Source organism: Caretta caretta, chromosome 8 (genome assembly GCF_965140235.1).
Source record: "Caretta caretta isolate rCarCar2 chromosome 8, rCarCar1.hap1, whole genome shotgun sequence".
NCBI lineage: Eukaryota > Metazoa > Chordata > Testudines > Cheloniidae > Caretta > Caretta caretta.
The window spans coordinates 16,715,587-16,740,288 of record NC_134213.1 but is presented as its reverse complement, the minus strand read 5'-3'; the positions used below and the strand labels follow the sequence as shown (position 1 = coordinate 16,740,288).

General features: G+C 42.3%; 1 protein-coding gene across 4 annotated transcripts in view; it reads right to left on the bottom strand.

Moving 5' to 3' along the window:
* The window catches only part of ARHGAP26 (Rho GTPase activating protein 26), a 317,111-nt gene that overhangs the window by 95,458 nt on the left and 196,951 nt on the right, over positions 1-24,702 (bottom strand). For all 4 annotated transcript variants that reach the window (XM_048859791.2, XM_048859790.2, XM_048859787.2 and 1 more), the window contains one exon: positions 266-425. In XM_048859791.2, the coding sequence (XP_048715748.2) occupies positions 266-425 (160 nt within the window). The remainder of the gene's footprint in view (positions 1-265; positions 426-24,702) is intronic.

Below are 24,702 nucleotides of genomic sequence, written 5' to 3'. Positions count from 1 at the left end.
GTCATGAACCAGGGCCCCATTGTGTTAGGTGCTGTACAAACACACTCCTTCTGGATACAAGGTACCAAGGGCAGGTATGAGCCAGATTAGTTTTGGATAATGGCAATTTTCCTTTAGCTAAGAGAAGAGATCTTCTCTCTTGCAATGTTGTGTACTGATCATCTAGAGAAGGTGGTTTATTGAAGAATTTGTGTTGGGGTTGTCACGGAGACCATTTTTTTATTATAAACTTTATTAAAATTCAGAAGTAAGGGGAAAACATTACCTTTTCATGGTTTTCTATTAAAATCTCAACCACAATATTCTGAAACTTGATGTCCATAATCGCTGCAACAGTTTCTTCTTGAGGTCGAAGCAGCGTTGGTCCAAATACCACACCCAGATTAGCAACAGTCATTAGATTCTGTTTGTGATTATTAGCAACCCTGTAAGGAAGGAGAAAGAGTAGGTAAAATTAACATCAGAATAATCCCTCCTTCATTTTTGGCACAAATTTTACAATTGTTTACATTCCTGAAACTCTGGATGAGCTCCTTCCAGGCTCAGCCATGTGGAAAAGAACAGACTTAACTGGAACGTTACCAGTGTAATTTCAGCCTCCGTAAATTGACTGATACCAGGAAAATCCAAATTGTTTAATCCTTTTCTGGATGCTAAATCCTAAATGGCTGAATGTTCCAATCTACAGCCTACTCCCCAAAAAACAGCTTGAATCATAAATCTTTCAAATCCTCCTAAAAGCAAGTAGTTGGACCTTTGACATGTGCTATTCTCAACTAAACGAGCAACCTTCTTTGTCCACATTTCAAGTCCTTCCGCCTGATTTAAGCTTTTGTCTCCACCCAAGGTCAACGCTATTCCAATGCAACCCAAACAATCTGAAAAATAAAGATTTTGCTGTTGTCACCAGAGAGTGAGGGGAGAATATACACATGCATACACACAGTATTCTCCTCCAAACTGGAGAACCTGCTTAAATAGGGATGTTTCTCTGGGATTCAATTAAGACCAATTCAATTAAGACCAATATTTGCTAATGATTGCTGCTTATGAGAGGCATCTCAGGTAATTTGTTGGTACCCAAACTTTGTTTCCTTCCCTCTCATGCTGGTTTGAGCTCTCCTCTTGCATCAGCTTTCAGAGTTGGTACCCAAACTTTGTTTCCTTCCCTCTCATGCTGGTTTGAGCTCTCCTCTTGCATCAGCTTTCAGAGCACCACTTCTTGCTCCTGCACAACTTGCTCCTGGCACACATACTAGGACCCCACATGTCTGGGTGTCTCACAACTGTCCATGCTCCGGGCAACGTTTCCACCAAACTCCAGGGGCCTGTCTAGTTACACGATGGGCTTGGCGGCTCCATGGAGAGCAACACTACCATTCGTAGGTGCTGGAACTAGGGGTGCTGCAGCACCCTCTGCCTTGAAGTGGTTCCCATCATATACAGGGTTTATTGTTTGGTTCAATGGCTCTCAGCACGCCCATTATAAAAATTGTTCCAGCATCCCTGCTACCCCTTTAACAGCAAGGTGTTAATTAGAAATTTCTCTGAATAGAGAATAAAAGACCATCCCTTTTATAGTGATTAGGATGTATTATTTATGAAGCACCATTAGTCCAATTACTTAAATCTATACCTAGACAGAATCTATGGATCCAAGTATATTTATGATATAAAGTTATCTATGTATTACACACACATAAATAAACAAACAAAATCCAAATTAACCCCCCCCCCCGCCAATTATAAAGCCACTCGGCTACGATAATGTAATCTAAAAACAGTTCAGGGGTCAGGATTACCTGAAATGGCTAGTGATTCTAGATGCCTCCCCTTTAAAGTGTCCAATTTGTGACAGCATAGAGGGGTCTGATTTTTAGTGAATGTTCATCATTTTAGAGGGGGAAAATCAGGCACCCAAAATCACCAGTCGTTTTCGAAAGTGTTGGCCCGTTGTTCTTACAGCCATAACCACGCTGTACTGTTACTGTCTCTATTAAATTGTATGTTTAATTGCGTAAGCTGTGATCAAAAACAGTTCTGTACATGCAGACAACATGGAAGTACACTCATACACTCACCCACTTGAGCCTGAGTAACAACAACTGTAACCAGGAACATGCATTCTGGAAAAGTATGGATAATAGCATCACAATGATTAATTCCCTAAAACATTCATTGGGAGCTCTAACTCACGTAGCAGGTAATCAGCCCATACAGCTACCAATTGTCTGGCTGTTGGCATTGTCGGCATAAGAATGTAAAAACATACTTATATCTAACAAAAGACGATTATTAGCTAAAGTTGCACAATGATGAATCAGAAAGTGCTAGATGGAATACAAAAAGGCTATTAATTACCTTAGAATCTCTAATTATAGGTAAACTGTCAGCTAGGCGCTTTATACACACAGCTGCCATTTGCTGTTATCGGACATATTTTTCTACAGGGCTATGATTGCTTTTACCTACACTCTTTCTTAGGGTGACCAGATGTCCTGATTTTACAGGGACAGTCCCGATATTTGGGGCTTTTTCCTATATAGGCTCCTATTAACCCCCACCTCCTGTCCTGATTTTTCACACTTGCTATCTGGTCACCCTATTCTTTGTTAAGGCTAGATCAAAATGATTCCATCTGATATTTCCCACAAATTCTGACGCTGCTGAATTGCTTGAATTGCTCAGATTAAGTTTTGTATGTGAAAAGCTACCACCTTATTACCCCACTGCTTAATTATTCTTTATGGCCTGTTCTATCACCCTCTAGAGCTTCCTAATTTGAAGACTTCAGTCAGGGATATAGCTGAGTTTTAAACTAAGCTTTTATGTAACCATCCTTCCCCTTTCTCCTGTTCTCTCATCTCAGGAAGAAGACACAAGTCAGGATGGCTAGCACTAAGCAATTCTAGATTGCACAACAAGAGCTGTGAATTAGAGTGTGTGACCAACTCTATTCTTCGACAAGAAGAGTCATCCCTTTTTCTACCTTTCCAGGACACCCAGGCAGAAGAGAGGCCTCTGACAACGCTGTACACTGAAAACTTGAGTTAGGTGCCTTTGAAAATGTTACCCTAAGTGACTTAGGAGCCAAATCCTATTGAAAAAGTCACTTAGGTGCCTTTGAAAATTTTACCCTTGACTTCTCTTGGTATCAGGAAGCAATGATTATTTTAATCACAGTTTGTGTGTCTGAGAAATTGCCTCTGTAAGTATAAATACTATAGTGCTGTGAGTTACCAAGGCTTTTGGACTGAAACCTGGAAAAGCTCAGGTTACTGAGATAATAAACTGCATTGTGATAATATGGTGTCCCTTACCAACTAGCACCGACTATGGAAAAGGGCAAGTACACACTACTGATTCAGCCACTAGAAGGCACTCTATCCACCACAAGGGGTTTATTAACCAAAGCCAACTAAAGGAGATTGACCCACCCAAGAGGATAATGGTTCATAAATAAAGTGGGTCTGTTTCAGATTAATGTGAACAAAATCAAAACAAAAAGTTTCTACCCACAGAAAAGGAAGAAAACACTACCTCAGAACTCAAAAGCAGAGAAATAAGAGATAAAAGATTATTATAGTTTGAACACAGCAATGCTTCAATTTGATAAGCAGATCACTTGCGTGCTCTCTCTGCCCCATTCTCTTTCCTCTTTTCCAGTTTCAGGGAGATCTCCTTCCAAACACCCCCCAAAATAAATTACTTCCTATATTTAAAAGGCACATTGGAACCAGGAAAGTGCCATGAAATCCCAGTACACTCGCTTCAGCTCTCCTTCCATTTCAGCCACAAGGCAAGAGTAAGACAGAATCATGTACTTTGCAATACAGACACTGGTATTCACAAGTGTGTAAACGTAGAAGGAGAATCAGCCAACATTCTCTGTGCCCTTTAGAAGTCAACACAGTGTACAGCAAGGAGAACAAGGCAGTATTTATGGAATGAGATGCAGAAAGGAGACTAATGCAGAAAGATTAAGTTCTGCTCAGAAATTTTCCACATGCCTCACTGGGCAATACAGATGGCTAAAGCATCAGAATTCACACTCACCTCTTCACTATAGGACTCCTGCCACTTGCCCCCTTGACACGAACACACCACGGACAGAGACATGAGTTTCCTACAGACCTCATTCTCTCACACAGGATTGTCGTGGATACTATTCTCTCTCCCTATCGCCATCTCCTCTATCACAAGTGGAGCATGATTTATTCCTCTATCTTCCCTCTTCCACCGGTGCCTTTAACACCATTGTCTCCCTTCTCACAGCCTGAATGGTATTCTCTCCCCTCTTCCGCTATCTCCTCGCACACATGGAGCATAGTCCATATCACTAGCTTGCCTCATTGCGATTCTTTCTTGCTCAAACAAATGGGGAAGGGGAGTTCTGAACTGTGCACACAAACACCCTGTTCCTCCAGTTCAGCAAAGCATCTGACTGAATGCTGCATCACACACACTGTGTTAAGCAGCTTCACAGCACATGCTTGAATACACACAATCATCATGATGTGTCAAAATATTTCCAAGATTTTTAAAAGGAATTAAGTCAGATTATATTTTTACCCAGTCCCTCATCAAGAGTTTCATGACTGCTAACCCTAACCATGACTGAATTAAAAAAAAAAAAAAAAAAAAGGTAAGTTTATGGAGGATAGGTTCATCAATGGCTATTGCCACGATGGTCAGGGAGGCAACCGCATACTCTCAGTGTCCCTAGGCCTCTGACTGCCAGATGCTGGGCCGGGATGACACAGGATGGATCACTTGATGACTGCCCTGTTCTGTTCAGTGCCTTTGAAACATCTGGAATTGGTCACTGTTGGAAGACAGGATACTGGGCTAAATGGACCATTGGTCTGACCCAGTCTGGCCATTCTTATGTTCTCTGAATTTTCTAAGTTCCAGTAATGTTGTATTTATAAATGTACAGACATCTGTGTTCACAGTACTCCTATTTGGATTTTGGAGCCACATACAGTAGCTATGACTCAACTATTTTGAGTCTGAACAGTTCTGAAAGCACTTGAAATATTTCGTAGCATTTTTAATGATCCCTTAGTTTAGCAAAACTTGGTGCATTTATAAATGTCATATTGCTCAGCCTTACAAAATAAGCTCTGCTCATTTCTCATTACCATTATGTAATACATCAGTGTAATAAATTGCTCTCTCATTGCATTACTTCTAGATGACTTTACATGGTTATGTTAATTATTACAGACTGAATTATTAATGGCTTCACAAGCATATGATCCTCCAGTATAAACTGTAAAACTGGCTTGCGTTGCAATATCTTTACTTGAAGTGACTTCACTAAATTTGCACATGTGCAAAGGCAGTGGTATTGACCAAAATTCCAATGCCACAGCCTGCAGAAATCTATTCATTATTAGATTCTTTGAAAGCTCAAAGTCTGAATTATAATTTTGTAACTGAGCAGCTTTTTTTCCTTTCTTGGATAAATTAGGATGCCATGTGAAGTGCTGATCCATAACATGGGTACTCTGCCACAAGAAGAGAATTCTTTACAACTCCAGGTTACGGAAGCTATGCTACAAATGTGTGATTCATCTTTTATATCCTTGAGTTCCACATACTTTATTTATATGCTCATTTACTATAAATTAGACCTCTTCATCATGTTCTGTACTAGAAAATAATACCTTAATCTCCAAAGAAGGGGCATTCTCATCCCAAGGTACATTTAATATTGATCTCGGTTACAAATGCTTTTATTTAGGCATTGTTAGCTCTGTCTCTGGGCATCCAGACCCATTAGTGTCTCTGCTGGTATTCGCTGTATTTTTCTTTTAACCTGCTGTTCCCTTCTGGCCCAGTAAATTTTGAAAGCAAACGCACTTATATTCATTTACATGGACAGGCTTTCAGTGCTTTCACATTCATGCTTTATCCCTAATGCTTGTGTAAGTTATTTTAAATATAAATAATGAGGGGAAAAAATTGGTAGATGGTGTAGAAATGCTCTAAACAGCCTACTAATTCGTGTCCCACTGCATGCTGGGGTACCAACTGACTGTTGGGCAACTGGACTTTTGCTCTTCCAATTTTAAAAGAATGTTAACTTGCTAACGTACACCTTACAGGACCAGTAGGGGAAATGAAGGTTGGATGATTCAGTGAAGTGATAATAGCCAATGGAGCCTTAATCCTCTAGTTCAGTAATTCTGCTCCAACCCACATCAGTCGTGACCAAAATTCAGCCATGGGATGAAAGTTCAGTGGGTTCTGTGAAATGAGCCGGTGGTCTGGGCCTACCGAATGGAAAGCTAATGGGCAAACTTTGCATTCTGAGCACAGAGGGGGGGAAACCCGAAGGGGCTGAATGAATAAATTCCCCCGCACATCTAGAGGTGGTTCTCCCAGGTCAGGGTAGCGGTATGTTGGGATATTATGTGGAATTGTTGGTATCTGTGTCCTGCAGTTGGACAGAGGACTTAATTCTCCAGGGCTGTCAATCCAATTCCTTGCATTAGCTCTACATTCACTTTCAGAGAAGAGGGGGTGGGGGGAAAGTAAATCCATGTTTTGTGTTAAATTAGATTATGAATGGGTTGCCTGGATACTGTATACCACATGGCATGACCAGACGTAATTTAACATAGAGTAATGATTTGTCAGGCTTCTCTGCAGAGTAAGCACTCAGGAGTAGTAAATATTTATCTGCTATGCTGACTTGAAATCAGTATTAAATGAAGATGGGGAAACGTAATGGAGTTTGAGATCTGGCAAACTTTACAAGTTGTTTTGGCCCCATTTTTTAGTTCACAAAAACAAATTCTAGTTTTATAAACTTCCACTTCCCAGGCAACAATTCAACACATTTATTTCCATGGACATTCAATTAAAAACATGTTTGTTTCTCTACCTACAAAGAAACCTGTGTTAAGCAAAGAATGATGAAAACTCAGAGAGAGACACCAACTCTATGCTGCTTGTTGATCTCTGCAGGAATATTGCTAAGACCTGACATGTGACCAGATGTCTTGAGGCTAGGACAGCTTGTGGAGTGCACTAAATTTTAATGTCATGCATACAGTAGAATGCATTGAAAAATGTACTAGCCTAAGTATTCAGGGCCATGAGCTGGCAACAAGGGTATTATTTATTGTTGACAGACATGGTTGTACTGGTACATTATGTTATCTTAAGTTAATGCATTTTTCTGACTCACTCAGGTCACTGGTAAGCTAGATAACTTCCCCTATCCTCACCAAGTTGCTGGCAATTGATGTATTTCAAAAGGAAAGGAAATTATGGCTCAAAGGAATATCACACTGCAGCTCTGTGCAAAGGCGCGCCGACTGGTATTTTCCACTGTGGGGGGAAAAATTAACAAACATCTGTAGCTATCATCTCAGGTATTTTCCCTGATTGAGAGCAACAGCTCTAAGGAAGCATTTGTTTCCTCTCAGATATTTGTTGAGGTCTAAACTGTTTCTACTTTGGCACTTGGGGCAATCCTGTTGAAAGCCCAGAACTTTTTATGAACGTCTTAGTTGTGATGGTTGCAGACCTACTCGTAGCAATGATATGGTGCTAACAGCAAGCATAGTATTGCTGGTGGTCAATATGTCCTTGGTGCCTACAATGTCGCTAACACTTTTTTCAATATCAAAAGTCAGCACAAGATCGTGATGTACAGAAGGAGGAGTAAAGTGAGATGATCCTAGACACAGGTGGCGTCTAACTCAGGCTGCTGTGTTTGTGGCGTTGTAGAGATTGCAAGAATTAACCTTCGAGATTAAAAGACAAAAAGCATGCAGCATTCATATGACATGTTTGGTGGCAGAAGCATGTGTGGATTCACCAGCAGCTTGGGCTTTATCACAAGAAAATAAGTTAACGGGTGAAGAACATGTAATAACAGGTGCAGGAACAATGCAACCAAAGCAAGACTTTCATTCCTTACAGTCCCCTCCACAGGTAAGCTCTTCCTAGTATGACAGGGAATGTGATCCAGAGCTCAGACAAAGGGCTGAAGATTTTCTTTTATTGTTATTTTCATTTCAATGGGAATATGCAGTCAATGTTCTGTCCCCGCAACACTGATGCGCTCCTTAGTTGTATCAATTTAATTTGGCTCTGACACACACACGGATTGAGAGAGGGCTGCTGCCGGATATCAAATTGGCGATATTTTCTGAATAAAATCTAATGAGTTCTCGGAACTGTTCCTGGGTGTATTCAAGTCATCTCTGCACATTACTGAGTTTAATTGGACTATGGCCAATGAGAAGTGTGTGGGTGGGGAGACCGAAGAGAGGGAAAGTGGCTGACTGGCATTTCATTTGCTCCTTCCTTGTACAGAATACAAAAGTCTGTGAGCCTGAGGGGAATAAGAATCTTGAGCTTTGTAAGAGCTATAAGATGTGTCACCTTGCAGACACCCAGAGGGATTACAATGATTGCTTATCTCAAAAGCCAAATAAGCACAGAATACTCCTCGTCCAGCAAAGGCAACAAAAGTTTACAGTCTGAGGAGAAACCAAAGAGGAAAACGGTCACAGAAGGGGCAGTTGAGGGTGTATTTTCCCTTTGATCTGTGCACAAAACCTGGAGCGAACATACCTGCCACTCACAGGTGCAGGAGAGTACAGAACAAGGAGGAAGCCGGATTAGCGTGAGAAGAGAAACGGCAGGATGGCAGGGCTGCTGGAGGGAAACTGTAAAGCAGAGTCCATTATGTCACCATGACTACATTCCCCCCCCCCATTAGTCCTTATTTAAAAAATAATACTTGAGCACCTACAGTAATGGCCACACACGCTTCAGAAATATAGGGCAATTGGTAGCCTGTTTTGGACTATTATTACTGGCATTTTTAAAAACGTTTAAATAAGGGGTACAAGCAACGATGTCCGTGGGCTTCACATATAATCTGTGCGCCAGTCATGTACATGTTCTAGGAATAGGAACTTATCATGCAGGCATGAATGAGTGGGAAAGGGACACTCAAGAAGTAGTTTAGGTTTTGTTGGAAACTAACTTGGCAAAGGAGGAGCTTAAATGACCGAAAGGGAAATGTTTTTGTGACTCCCCCCACCCCAAGACACAGAAAGCAGATTTTTTAAAAAAATTAAATTTTCCCTCCTGCAGCTTCAGAAACTGAGGGTGCCAGAAACAGAAATCTTTCAGGAAGTGCCCTCCTTATCTGAGTGAGCACAACCAAGTGCATATGCATTTGGAAGAGTCCAACAGTGAGGCCCTGAGTTAACAGAATTTACATGCATAGAACACAACATCTGTGCTCCCTGGGATCAAAATCTATCAGCTGTGCATGTGGACCAAGTGCTCAAAAGGCACATTTGCACAAACAGACACCCCTTTGAAAGGGCCCCAGATCTCTAGTACACTGACTATAAATCAATAGCGAACGTGACTAGTTAAGTTTCACTGTCCAAGCTGAGAGAAGAACAAAAGGCAAACAGCATAAATGATTAAACGCAATGTTTTAAAATTTTTCAGTCAATCTATTTTATCAGGCTCTGGCTATTTCCTGGGCCTTTTGGGTGGCTACTGGGGTGAACTGTGCCTGAGGTAACAGAGTTTCTAGCTGCTGAAGAAAAGAATAGCCTGGACTCACCTCAGTTCCCCACTGCTAGGAACCTTTGCTCATCCCACGGTCTAAATACACAGAATCAGTGGTGGCAAACTCGAGCTAGAAATCTGAAGGAACAAAGCACAATCCCAACCCAGAGAGCAGCAGATGTGAAATCAAGTCACAAGGACAGATAGACACAGAGAGGCACACAAAGCCTCCAATGTCCAAAATACGAGGAAGTGAGAGACCGATATTTCCTTCAATTATCAAGAAAAACAAGGAAATAGAGGGAAAGCTGTTCCTAATTGTGGGGGGTGGGGGAGAGGGGGTTTGGAGGAATATATCAGAGTAAAGGACACCAAAGATAGAAACCTACAGGATCAAACACCATGTGAAGCCCCATCCTGGGCAGATTGCCCCTAACTAGGGTGACCAGATGTCCCTTTTTATAGGGACAGTCCTGGTTTTGGGCACTTTTTCTTATATAGGCACCTATTACGCCCCACCCCCAGTCCTGTTTTTTCACAGTTGCTATCCGATCCCCCTACTCCTAACTCTGACACAGATTACAGGCAAGACAGGTGCTTTTGTGCCTCTTTTTGATTACACACACTTTGGCAACACTTCTAAAATGTGTTGTACCGACAAAGTCTCACTGAACTGAAATGTACTTGTGGTGTAACCTTCTACCCAATACTGGTTAGAGCAGGGGAGATGTCACGTTGTTAGGTGGGAAGGACAGAGAGTGGGAGAAGCACCAGAGAAGGATGACAAGGGTGGCCCTCTAGATGAGGTTACGCATGACTTCCTTAGGATTTAAAGAGTAAAGGGAAAGTTAAGGGAAAGCACAAGATTTGGGGGGTAACAGGGAGCACCGTGGGGGATAGGATGCCCAGGAAGATATAGCCTCAAGTTACACTGACTGGAAAGATAACTCCTAGAGGGTGTCATAAATATAAAGGGAAGGGTAACCACCTTTCTGTATACAGTGCTATAAAATCCCTCCTGGCCAGAGGCAAAGTCCTTTTACCTGTAAAAGGTTAAGAAGCTCAGGTAACCTGGCTGGCACCTGACCCAAAATGACCAATGAGGGGACAAGATACTTTCAAATCTGGAAGGGGGGGGAAAAGGCTTTTGTCTGTCTGTGTGATACCTTTGCCGGGAACAGATCAAGAATGCAAGCCCTCCAACTCCTGTAAAGTTAATAAGTTATCTAGCTAGAAAATGAGTTAGGTTTTCTTTGTTTTGGCTTGTGAAATTCATTGTGCTGGAGGAAATGTATATTCCTGTTTTTGTGTCTTTTTGTAACTTTTTGCCTAGAAGGACTCTCTGTGTTTTGAATCTGTTTGCTTGTAAGATTATCTTCCATTCTGCTCTTACAGAGTTGTTCTCTTATCTTTCTGTGTTCTTCTAATAAAGTTCTGTTTTTTAAGAATCTGATTGGGTTTTTTGGGTCTTAAAAATCCAAGGCTGGTTTGTGCTCATCTTGTTTATTCTCAAGCCTCCCCAGGAAAGGGGGTGTAGGGTTTGGGGGGATATTTTGGGGAAAAAGGAACTCCAAGTGGTCCTTTCCCCTCTTCTTTGTCTAAATCACTTGGTGGTGGCAGCATACTGTTCAAGGACAAGGCAAAATTTGTGCCTTGGGAAAGTTTTTAACCTAAGCTGGTCAAAATAAGCTTAGGGGGAAACCCTGACAGAGGGTCACTCCACTAGCCCAGGATGGAGAGAGCAAGCAGCAATGTGACCTATGCAGGAGGTGGCACAGAGTAGCTGGGAGTGAGGGGTAAGGCAAGGATCTGATCTCAAATTCCAACTAATAGTTTTATTTCCATCTGGGAAGCCAACAGAGATGGGTAAAAGAATCTTCACTTTAAGGCTGCACCTGCAGGTTGGCACTTCTAACTTGTGGCACTGCACTGCGAGACTGATATTCATATGTAATGTTCCAGAGGTAAGGGTACTGCTGTCTTCTCTCCTAGAAGCATTATGAGAGTTGATTCATATTAGTACTTGAGGAGACAGCCCCTGGGAAACCGTTAGTTTAATGCAATATAACTTCCCTGGTCTAAGGCTCTGTGGAACCTATCAGTGAGGGCATAATAGCTGCTCAGTTTCTCAGCATCTAACTCATTACTTTGCAAAGCATTTTGAGATGCTAGGCTTTATGGAGGGTGCTGTATAACACAAATGATATTCCATGTGCCACTGGGAGTTGCCTTCAGAGACATCAAGAAAAATGTCTATACCCTGTCTACACTACAGCTTCCATACTGGACCTGGACCAGTACAGGAAAACACATCCACACTTCTCTAGCATAGAGGGAACGTCATTGTCAATCAATAGATCTCATGCTAATCAGGTTTTAACAGACAGCACGAACAAACAGTAAGGGAGGGTGATTCTCATTTCCCCTCCTATACACCCCAGCTGACTTCTTTTCATACCAATTGCATCCAAACCATATTGTGGGTTCACAATTGAGTCACTGAGCCTTGAGAGTTACCATTACGTTCTTGTCCCGAGAGAAGACCACTTCTATAAGCTAAGCAGATGTCTCATGTTCGTAGCAGTTTCCCCAAAGGGTATATATCAAATGGGCAAGGAATTTGGAGAAGTTCACCAGCAGTGATACAAAAACTATTCTGGTCATAGTCCAGAACACATCATCTGAAAACAGCATTATTGCTGTGTTTGAAATAAGAGATCCCACAATTATTGCGTCGAATAAAGTGAGTGTATTTGTATGACAGCATTTATTATTTTGTCAGGAAGAATTTCCCCCCCAAGACTATTACACGCACTTTTACAAACCCTGCCTTACTATTGAAACGTAAAACACCAAATTAATAGATGCTCAGGAAAGGCCACGAGAAGAAACCTGGTGTGAAAAAATCTTGCAACAAAATAAAAACATATTAGCCCTTATGGTCCTTGTTTAGCTTTTTATTCCTTTTGGCTGAAGGTGCGGGAGCGCAGCATTTATTTACAGCTTCAGTCCATTTCATTGATCAAGATTTTTTCTCTTTTTAAAAAATACCCAATAATAGTAATGATAGAATCCACCCATGGCTTCCTATGCTTACAGTTATTATTGCCAGCACTCCAGACTGCTGTATACTACTGAAACCACACAATCAACCACACTACTAACACCTGTTGCCATAGCAGCAGTTTTCTCCCTCTTCGCACGGAGCATATGGCAAGCCCCAGCAAAAATGCACAGCTATTATGTTCTATGACCTCTGTTCTCCCCAGTCCTCCCTCCCCAGAAAAGTCACCTTCTGTATAAAATACATGGAACATTGAAAACGGAATTAATGTTTTAATTGCACCACTCAAATAAGAAAAACCTACACACGCAACTGTGAAATGCAAAAATTTGAAGAGCAAGTATGTGTTAAAAACATCTACAGAGCTGCTGAATAACATGCTGAAACCTGACTGAAGGACAGAAAACAAATAAGAGTTAGGGATTACTTGCAATAAATGAGCTTTCAAAAAGCACACCCTGAGAACAGCCAGCACTAAACACAGTGTGAAGCTCCTAGGACTCTCCAGCCGCAATCTGTCTCGTGTCAGACATTAGTAGTAACTCACAACTGAGAGCCAGCTCAGAAGCAACAAGAAAAAATTATTCTCTCACATTATCTTGTACATTAATGCAAGTGAATGACCAAGGGACCTTAGTAACAAGAAATGATTTGGTGGCCTACACCAGTGGTTTTCGAACTTTTTTTCTGGAGACCCAGTTGAAAAAAACGGTTGATGCCCATGACCCAACAGAGCTGGAGAGGAGGGGTGTGGGAGGGGCAGAGGGTTGGGGTGCGGACTGCAGGGTGGGGCCAGGAATGAGGGTTCAGGGTGTGCGAGGGGGCTCTGGGCTAGGGCAAGGGGTTGGGGTGGGGAGGGGGTCAGGGCTCTGTGCTGGGGGTGCAGGCTCTGGGCTGGGGATGAGAGGTTCGGGGTAAAGGAGAGGGCTCTGGGTTGGGGGTCTCAGGGCTGGGGCAGGGGATTGGGGTGCAGGAGCGGGTCAGGGCTCTGGCTGGGGTTGCAGGCTCTGGAGTGGGGCCATGGATGAGTGGTTTGGGGTGCAGGAGGGGGCTCTGGGTTTGGGGGTGGCTCAGGGCTGGGGCAGGGGATTGTGGCACAGGGTTACCTCAGGTGGCTCCCAGTCAGTGGCACAGGGGGGTGCTAAGGCAGGCTTCCTGCCTGTCCTGGCACCGTGGATCATACTGTGCTCCGGAAGTGGCCAGCAGCAGGTCTGGCTCCTAGGCGGAGGCGCGCAAGCTGCTCTGCGCTGCTCTCGCCCGCAGGCACCACTGCCCCCCCCCAATCTCCCATTGGCCGCTTCCCGGCCAATGGGAGTGTGGAGTCAGTGCCTGGGGCAGGGGCAGCACGTGGAGCCCCATGGCCCCTTTTCCCCCCACTTAGGAGACAGACCTGCTGCTTGCTGCTTCTGGGGCACAGTGCGGTGTCAGAACAGGTAGGAACTAGCCTGCATTAGGCTAGGTCTACACTACCACAGTAAATCGATCTATGCCACACAACTCCAGCTACGTGAATTGCCCCTAATTCTGAAATAGCATGGACAGAGAGAAATCAGCAAGGGTCTTTATCGCTTCTTAGTCATACCAAAAAATGTCAAAAGACCGGCTTGTCAACGTGGAGCATTTGTTCTCAGCTCGGGGCCTTGTTTAGAACAGCTCAGCAACTGAAGTAGGAAAGACACCCCTCTGCTCATAGAGTCAGAGTGTTTAGGGCCAGAAGGGACCATCAGATTATCTAGATTGACCTCCTGTATATCACAGGCCACTAACCACAAGCCAGTCACCTCCATACCAAGCCTAACAACTACTGTTAGACCAATAGCCCTCAACAGACTAAACTATTGTGCATCACAGAGAAAAAACAGGCAGCTGGACTGAGGTGCACCAAAGACCAAGGCCCCTGCCATGGCAGGGAATTGATTAAGTGAGATATCCCCAGATATCCATACTCCATGCAAATCGAGAGAGCATGCTACTTTCAGTTCACTAAAAAGGGGTGTGTGGAAGGGGGAATGGACCCCAAAAAGTGAAGGGAACAACTGGCTCTAACTGCTCCATGGTGCTATGGATGGTGGAAAAGGTAGTGAAGATTGCTACCATTACATAAGAACAGCCATACTGGGTTAGACCAATGGTCCCTCTAGTCCACTATCCTGTCTTCTGACAGTGGTAGTCCCAGACGAGTGATCCATCCCCGGTCGTCAAGCTTCTGGCACTCAGAGGTTTAGGGACACCCAGAGTATGGGGTTGCGTCCCTGACCATCCTGGCTAAAAGCCATTGATGGACCTATCCTCTGTGAACTTATCTGATTCCTTTTTGAACCCATTTATACTTTTGGCCTTCACAACATACCCTGGCAACTAGTTCCACAGGTTGACTGTGCATCGTGTGAAGGAGTACTGCCTTTTATTTGTTTTAAACCTGCTGCCTATTAGTTGCATTGGGTGACCCCTGGTTCTTGTGTTATGTGAAGAGGTAAATAATATTCATCTTCTCCACACCATTCATGATTTTATAGACCTGGAGCATATGCCCCCTTAGCCGTCTCTTTTCTAAGATGAACATTCCCCGTCTTTTTAATCTTGCCTCATATAGAAGCTGTTCTATGCCTCTAATCATTTTTGTTGCCCTTCTCTGCACCATTTCTAGTTCTAATATATATGTATATATTTTTTCAGATGGGGCAACCAGAACTGCACACAGTATTCAAGGTGTGGGCATACCATGGATTTATATAGTGCAATTATGATATTTTCTATCTATTTCCTAATGGCTCCTAACACTGCTAGCTTTTTTGACTACTGTTGCACACTGAGCAGATTTTTCAAAAAAACTATCCACGAAGACTCTGAGATCTCTGAGTGGTAGCAGCTAATTTAGATCCATTATTTTGTATGTGTAGTTGGGATTACAGTTTTCCAAAGTCCATTATTTTGCATTTATCAACATTTAATTTAATCTGCCATTTTGTTGTCCAGTCATCCAGTTTTGTGAGATCTCTTTGTAACTCTTTGCAGTCAGCTTTGGATTTAACTATCTTAAGTAATTTTGCCATCTCATTGTTTACCCCCCTTTTCCAGATCATTTATGACTACACTGAACAGATCCCTGTACAGATCCTTGGGGAACTCCGCTATTTACTTCTCTCCATCGTGAAAACCGACCATTTATTCCTACCCTTTGTTTCCTATCTTTTAAGCAGTTACTGACCCAGGAGAGGCCCTTCCCTCTTATCCAATGACTCGTTACTTTCCTTAAGAGCCTTTGGTCTAGGACCTTGTCCAAGGTTTTCTAAAAGTCAGAGTACACTGTATCATCTGGATCATCCCCAGTCCACATTCTAATAGATTGGGGAGGCATGATTTCCATTTACAAAAGCCGTGTTGACTCTTCCCCAACAAATCATGTTCATCTACGTGTCTGATAATTCTGTTCTTTACTATAGTTTCTACCAATTTGCCTGGTACTGAAGTTAGGATTCCCAGCCAAGATCGCCTCTGGTGCATTTAAAAAAAACCAAAAAACACAGTGTTACATTAGCTACCAATCAGTCATCTGGTACAGAGGCTGATTTAAATTATAGGTTCCGTACCACAGATAATGTTCTTCAATTTCATATTTAGAGTTTCTTCAGAACCCTTAGGTCAATGCCATCTGGTCCTGGTGACTTACTGCTGTCTAATACAGTGGTCCCCAACCTTTCTGTGGGAATAGCATATTTCTATTCCCAGAAGACTGTGGCGGGCGCCAGACACCCCACCGCCGAAATGCCGCTGAGAAGTGGCAGCGGCAAGAAGTGCCACTGCCAAAATATGGCAATGCTTCTCGGCGGCATTTCGGTGGGCGATTCTTCAGCGGCCGCGCTCGGCAGTGGCATTTCGGTGGCGTGCTGTCCTGCGGGCACACACAACTGCCCCGGCAGGCACCATTGCACCCGCGGGCACCTTGTTGGGGACCCCTGGTCTAATATATACATTTGTTTCAAAACCTCCTCTAGGCCTGTGACAGAATGCACCCCTGTCCATACCCTGCACACTATTTTACATCTCACAGTGCATACTTTGTACCGAGATCATCTGAAAACTCATAATTTGCTGGTCATTATTGTCCTGATAAAATGTGTGCAGCAACATTGTATGTGAAGTTATAAGATTCCACTGTATGGTGTTATTAACACATATTCCGAACTGAGGTTGGCAAACAGAACTGTCTTTAAAAAAAGGAATGTGTGATCTGCTTAATGTGCATTTAAGCAGTGAACAGAATAACCAAGCAAAGGAAACAAAGGACACTCAAACAGTTGAGGAAAAAGAAGCAGGGAACATCCTTCCATATAGACTCTTTGTCTCCTGAATCTCTGCTGGAAATGTTGTTCAAGAGGGGGAGTGACTATAAAAATGAGAGATGAACATCTCAAGCTCCACCCCCCTGCCGCATTCACAGCACCTGAAGGACAAAGGAAGCAGCGCTGGACTGCAGAAGGGGTCCTGACCTAGAGGATTTGGTCAGTAAGACTGCTGAAGGCATATGGTGAGAAACGTTGCTTGAATCTGACATAGTTTGTTAAGTGAGGCACCAGCAGCATTAAAACTTTATTTTCTTGTGATCATTTCTGACTTTTATGCCTCATTACTTGTAGTCACTTAAAATCTCTCTGGTTGTAGTTAATAAACTTGTTTATTGTTTTATCTAATCCAGTATGTTTAAATGGAAGTGTTTGGGAAACTCCATTTGGAGTGGCAAGTTGTTTGCATGTTATTTCTGTTAAAGAAGTAACAGACTTTATATAAACTTGTGTTGAACAGGAGAGGTCTGGGCAATACAGGACATACATTTCTGGATGAAAATCAAAGACTGGAAGCATGTTGGCATCACCCTGCAGTATAACCAAGTAAGAGCCAAGGGGTGGCTGGCTGGCTGGCTGCAGCACACTCACAGACATAGCTGGGAGTGACTTGCATGCTGGAGGCTGTTTGAGAGCTGTCCAGGCCGGAGATTACAGCAGCAAAGCATTGTAAAAGGCACTCCATGTTAGAGGGGAGGGTGACACAGCTGCTCAGTCTGGATGGTACCTGTTAAGTCACAAGGTCTTTCCCATTTACTTGGTGGAATGACCAAGCCAATCCAGACCTCTCTCTCTGCTAACCATAGGCCTGGGGTAAAAGAGAGAAGCAGGAACAGTGATGGAAATGAGAAAGTGAGCAGGGGAGAGAGGAGGAAATGAGAGTGTGGAAAGGAGGAGGCGGAAGCAAGATGGGAAAGGGGGAAGAGAGCAAACCCAGGAGATAAATGGGTGCTGACATCAGAATATGGAAGGACAGAGACCATAATAGGAAAATGGGATCAAAAATAATGAGAGGAGAGGAGATTGATGCTCTGCCCTTCAGAAAATAATGACGGGAGAAGGATCTTTATTTTCAAGGAAGGAGAAACCAGGAGGACGCAGGAGATGAAAATAAATTGTACAGAAAGGAGGCTAAGAAACAAAATAGGAGACAATCAAAGAAATGGAAGTGGGAAGGACCGACACCTTTTGGAGTACATTTAATTGAGCGTTTTACATTATTTTCCCCTCAGGAAGATCATCTCCTTTTAAAAAAAACCCCAAAACTCTAAGCAGAATCTTCAGACAATACATTAAACAAAAGGGGATTTTTCTCCCTTGTCTGCAAGAAGGTAATGCAGCCTGGGAGGCAGTGTTTGAGGAGTGGAGTCAGCTGTGCAGAGGCCATGAGTGTAGCTAGTCTATCCTCGTCCACACACACATCCCCAAAGCACGTTTAGGCTCCACAGAATAAAGACCTGTCCCACTCAATTGCTTCAGGGACTAAGGTGCTGGAACAAAAAAATTGTCAATCAAAACCTTGGGAGGTCTTTTGAGCGTATTCCTCTGTAGAGGACAATTCTGGGATTCTTCCAGAAAGTGCAAGTTCCCCTATGAATAGAAGTAGTATGGAGACTGAAGGTCAGTTGTCACAGGAAGAAAAAAAAAAGCTATTCTAGCCTGCAGATGTGTGTTGTTTTGCAAAAAAAACCCAAGTCTTTGAATATAGCAATGCTGTAGGAGGTTAAAAGTTTATCTGTAAAATTGGAGCAAAACGTTGCTGGTTTACATATTACAGGAAACCAAATAATTAAAATACATTTTTATCAACTAGGGGAATTCCCCCCCATCAGAATTTCATATTTAACCCCTCTCCCCCTCCCTCCAGTAAAATAAAGGAAAGAAACAGGTTTGGTTTCTTCTTTATTTCACACAGTCTAGCCCAGGGATTCTGTGCAACTGGCAATCACACAAGGATTCCCTGTGCCAGATTCTTCTTGGAGCATTGAATCCATTGCCATTTGTTAGGCTATAAATAATTCATGAAGTTTGTTTGGTGTCAGGCTTTTATGACAGTTTTATCAGCCGAGTTTTTAAAAAGACACCTGATAGAAGACAGGATGTGGCTGGGGGAAAGGGAAAGAACTGCTAACATATCAGCATCGATGCTGCATATTTTATTGCCTCTGTACTCTCCTCCCACACTCCTTGCATATATAATTTTGTCAGCAAACTGCATGGGGTTATCAAAGTTTTATGGGTGTCATAAGCTAGACACCAAGCAAAAAAAAGCCATTTCCACAGAATGGCTTTCAAATGAGGAAGGTCTTCATGGTTCTGCTTCTCCTTCGCTCTGGACTAAACTTTAAACACTTTAACACCAATTAGCCATGTTTTGAAATGGCTTGTGGGCAGGTTTGCCATTGAAGCATTTCTCAGTTCGGAAGACAAAATAAAATTCAAGTTAAATAAGTTAACACCCATCCTGAGTCTACTTAGGTGTGGGAGAGGTGACAGTCTTAAAATCCACTTCTACCCAAAGCCTCACAGTTAAACTTCCTAATTCATGAATTTAAAATGTAGCAAGCTTTCAAAAACAGAAAGAAAAGGAGTACTTGTGGCACCTTAGAGACTAACCAATTTATTTGAGCATGAGCTTTCGTGAGCTACAGCTCACTTCATCAGATGCATACCGTGGAAACTGTAGCAGACTTTATATATACACAGAGAATATGAAACAATACCTCCTCCCACCCCACTGTCCTGCTGGTAATAGCTGGTAACAGCAGGACAGTGGGGTGGGAGGAGGTATTGTTTCATATTCTCTGTGTATATATAAAGTCTGCTACAGTTTCCACGGTATGCATCTGATGAAGTGAGCTGTAGCTCACGAAAGCTCATGCTCAAATAAATTGGTTAGTCTCTAAGGTGCCACAAGTACTCCTTTTCTTTTTGCGAATACAGACTAACACGGCTGTTACTCTGAAACCTTTCAAAAACAGGGCAGCTTCAACCCATGCAGCTGGCCCTTACCCAGCAGACATTCTATGCAGATGCAGCTTCTGCCAGCAGTGTAGAATGGGGAAGAGAAGAGGTGAATGAATTATGCTTAAAATAAGAACTCCGGAACACGAGGCTCCCACATCGGGTTTTTCGGCAACGACAGAGGTGAGGAAGGATTCTCCTCACCCTCTCTCTCACCTTCTTGAGCAAATATATACTAGGCAAAATAAGGCAATTTCTCCTCAGCATTCATGTCTTCTTGTTTTCCTCACTGATTTTCCTTCCTAAGTGCAGTGAGGGAAGACCTAACATGCATAATAGCAAGACTCCAACATACTACTGCAAGACACCAGAAGGAGAGGGCTGGGTTGACTCCACTTAGATGGTTCTCTCATGCGAGGTGACTGCATGTTATTCCTAAATAAGGTATAAAGTATTTGGTCTATCATGACTATTCTTCTTCTTTTATATGATCCAAATGAAAAAGTATGTGCAGGGAGGTTGGGGGCGAGACTTCTAAGCTCATAATTGATGTCCCTAGCCACGTGTCAGTGAAAAACTCTGTTCAACTTTACATTTCAGATGAAGTCTGTGACCAGCTACTCATGGTTAGGGGTCTCCAAGCATCACCTCTGCAGAGCCTAATCTTGACTGTTTTGAGATTCAATCCACTCTGTCCCAAATCAAAATTCATATCAAAAGCTTCCTGAAAATAAATGTGTACAATAATCTCATTTATCAACTCTGCATGCAGTTAGAGCAAGGGACCTTTGAACGTATATATCTCTAGTGTTTTGAAAGAAAATCAAAGTAGACTTCGGAGAGTACAGAATCCTTGATTTGATTCTCACAAGTTTTCCCATCTTCTCCATCACCACTCCACGTGACTGGAAACTCTATAACAAAGTTAAGGGAACTTCAGCCATAGGTGTACTTCATTTGCCTGGAAAGCACCAGGCATATCTATAGTGTTGTGTAAAATGACAAATGAACAATAGGATCATAAGTACAAGACTGCACCAACAATTAATCCAATTTGACATGAATCAAGTAAAAACATGGAGAGATGAAGAGACTTATTCTCATGACAAGGAATTTGCATCTCAAAGCATTGACAAAAATCTTTAATCTCTACAGGACATACCCTCATCTGAATACCACTATGATAAGCCAATAGCAGGTTTCAAAGACCTTGACTAGTGTGGTCCTGGAACAACTGAAATTAACAAATGTGCATTTTAGAAAAAGGCTTGAAAAGAGGGGAGATGTAATAGCTGTCAAGGATCTGAAGGATGCAAGTGTTAAGGAGGGAGCAGAAGAATTTGTGAATAGGAGTAATTGGATAGGGCTGAGCAAAGGAAAGCATAGGACGACTATCAGGAAAAGTTTCCTAGCAATAGGATCTATAAGGTGATAGAACAGACTCCCCAGCAAACTGCTGGAAGCCCCCTCTTGACTTCTGGAGTATGACTATCAGGTCTCCAATTTCTGAATTTTAGGCTCATTCTGGACTGATATACTGAGATCCAGGGGTGGGTATTGACATGATCTGTAGAAGCCTTTAAGGTGCCACTCCATGCCAAGGTCCAAAAAGAGTGCACAAACTGAGCATTATTATTTTCATGAAAATGAGTAGTTTTAAGAACGAGAAAGTCAGCTATGTTCTACCTCTTAGTTATAATCCTAAAACCCAGTTACAGAAGTTCCCAAATCCCTTTCAATATAGCATTACTGAAGTGAAGAAAAAAAAACCCCAACGAAGTAATTTATAGTCACAAAGAAGAAAACATTTTAAAGGTAAAAAATATAATCTGTCTCTTAAAATGCAAAGAGCAACAGGAAATAAACACAGTATCTGGCAGAATTTTAACATTGTCTGATCCAAGCCTGTTCTGTTACTAGACTACCCAACAGTTTCCAGTTCTTACCATGTATGCCATCTCTATTAGCTAGCACTCTCAAGTATTACTAAATATTTGTAATTTTTTTTTTAAAAAACGGAGCAATTCTGAAAGTGCTGGATTGACAGTCCAACCCCTTTTATTGCTCATCTGCAGAACATCAGCAGCAGGTTTATGAACCAATGCATCCCAGACTCTGGCCTGCAGGACATCTCTTTGTGGGCAAGAAGGTAATTTAGTCATTGCCCTTTCAATTCTTGGCCCTTCTAAGCCTGATAGGGATGCCAATATCTGTAGTACCAATCATGGAATAGATGCACTTGATGTGGACACTTTCCTATAGGAACTGGATCGATACCTTCCAAACATTTTCACATAGGTAACCAAAACCAGATGCTACGACTTTCAGTGACTACTAGTTTGACCTGGTTTTGAAATATCACCTCTCCCTGAGTTTCTGGGTTTCCCTAGCACTAACAATGTTCTCCTCTGCACCTTGTTTGCTAACTAAAACACCACACCCTGAGGTCCTAATTCAGCTTGAACCCCAATTTACCTATGTAAAGTTGCATCATCTTCAGGTGGAGTTTGCCTGAGTAAGGGATAAGTCAGGATCTCAACATTTGGCTCCCAAGCAGTAGACTATTCTACTCCAAAATCTGATTTTAGACTCAAGGGTTACCACAGCATTCTGGATAGTTTGTTTAGTTGTTTGCATGGGATCCAGGAATGTATTCCATATGTAACAACTGCCAGCAACATTACTCTGAATTTCTGTGGAAGTTCCACTGTACAAGAAACTAGAACCTCAATGAAATAGGCGAGAAGTAAAACATCCCATAGAGGGGCTAAAAGAAAAACCAAAAAAGCAAAGGGAGCTGAAATGTTGGAAACCAAAACGTGCAAATTCTGTTCATGTTTAAAATATGTGAGAGTTTAAACAAGCCTGGCAGCTGAAATGGTTCCCTATAAGAGGCACTGCAAGAGAAATAAATATGGACCTTGACGTTCTTTGTCTTTTTACAGCAGCTGCAGGTGGTTTCAGTTAAATTCAATAATTAAATTAGCCACACAAAGTGGTCACTCTAAGATTTCAAACTAATCTTCACAATGATCTCCTCAACCTCTGCCACTTCAACTTTGAAACAAACCAAAGCCCTCACAAACCCAAACCTGATGGAAGAGGAGGAGCATGCTTGAAGTATTTCAGGCTTCTCATAGGAATCTGTGAATGACAAGCTGCATGACAATATACTGCAAGCTTCAGTTAAGCAATTACTTTCATAACCATTCTATCTAGCATGCACAATGCCTTCACACTTCCAGATTTCTCTGCTTGGCCTCCATCTTCCAATTGCCTTCGTTCTTCATTGCAACTCAAGTCACAGAGAACTGGTTCTGCTGTTTTAGATTTGCCACTCAGAAGAAAGAAAGAAAGAAAGTAACTTGTTGTGAGTGCTAATAAACTCAAAACCTTAATATCAAAAGCATTATTATAACTCTTAATGGGCTTGTCTCCAATTAGCAAGTACCCCAAGGGGATGGTTTGAAAGAGTTTCTTGGAATGACAGGTTTTAAACCTAGGAAGGGAAACACAACCCTTTATCCCTCTGAGTAAATAAAATTATATTCCACAGCGCTTACTAAATGGAGGTCTTTCAGATAGATTTTTAAATGCTTTAGTCCATGGGGGTGAGCATTCATGAGTCAATGCACATTTTGCAACGGTTCTATTTGGAGTCAACAATCTAAATTTCCCTACTCCGCTGTTCTTCACCTGCTGCTATTTCCAACCCCAGAGATGGCTGTACTGCAAAAGTACTACACGTGTATATAATTTGCATGGACAGGCACAATATAGAAATCAATTATTATTTGTTCATTTAGATCAATTGCCTCTGATCATAATCACTGGTCTATGATGTTATTTGTCAACTCCCTTGCTAGAAGAAGGATTTAGTTTAGATTCGACTGTGGCTTGCTTCATGACCACAGCTTGGTAAATCAGGATGGTTTAGTACGAGTATCCTTCCATTGAAGAACCAGCATTATTTTCTGATTAACCTAGTTTTTGATTGGCACTCTCTTGTCTATTTTGAGCAAATGCACTGGTGCATGTGACTGGAAATCACGAGTTCTGAGTGCAAGTCCCAGCTCTGCCACTGACTCGATGTGCCACTGGACAAGTCACTTCATCTCTGTGACTCCGTTTCCCTATCTGTTAAATGGGAATAACATTTACCTCAGAGGGATATTGTGAGGATTCATAAGTTAGTGTCTATAAAAGGTGTCAAAAAACCCCTGAGATAAAGGGACTAAATACATGCTAATTGTTACTTCTGCTTCTCTCTTTCCTCTTGGACTTTCCCTGCTGCCCCCCTTCAACCCGCCAATTGGGAAGGCGAAGGGAAACAGACATTAGCTACAGAAAAATACTACTAACTTTATTTTGGATTCTTCTGCAATCTTCTTAAGCCCAAACTCTTTAATCTTTATGGGGTTCAGAGTGCTGCAGGATGACTACACTCTCCTGTTAGGCAGAGAAACCCTACCACCTTCTCTGCCATCCTATATGTTCTATCCCCTTTGTTGGCTCCATCTGGCTCCAACTCCTACCCAGACTTGTCCGGCTGGTTTTCAAGACCAGAGTTATTAAATCTGGCACCTTCCACCATCATTAAAACTAATTAAAAATGTAATTAAGAAAAAAATAAACAGTAGAAAAAAATATGGCACGCTGGAGCAAAGTGTTCCAATTTCACATCAGCTCATAAATTCCTGGCAAAAGAAAGGAGACTTACTATGTAGGGAACAGAGTATTTTTCAATACCGAGTTCTCTGTCTGCCAAATCAA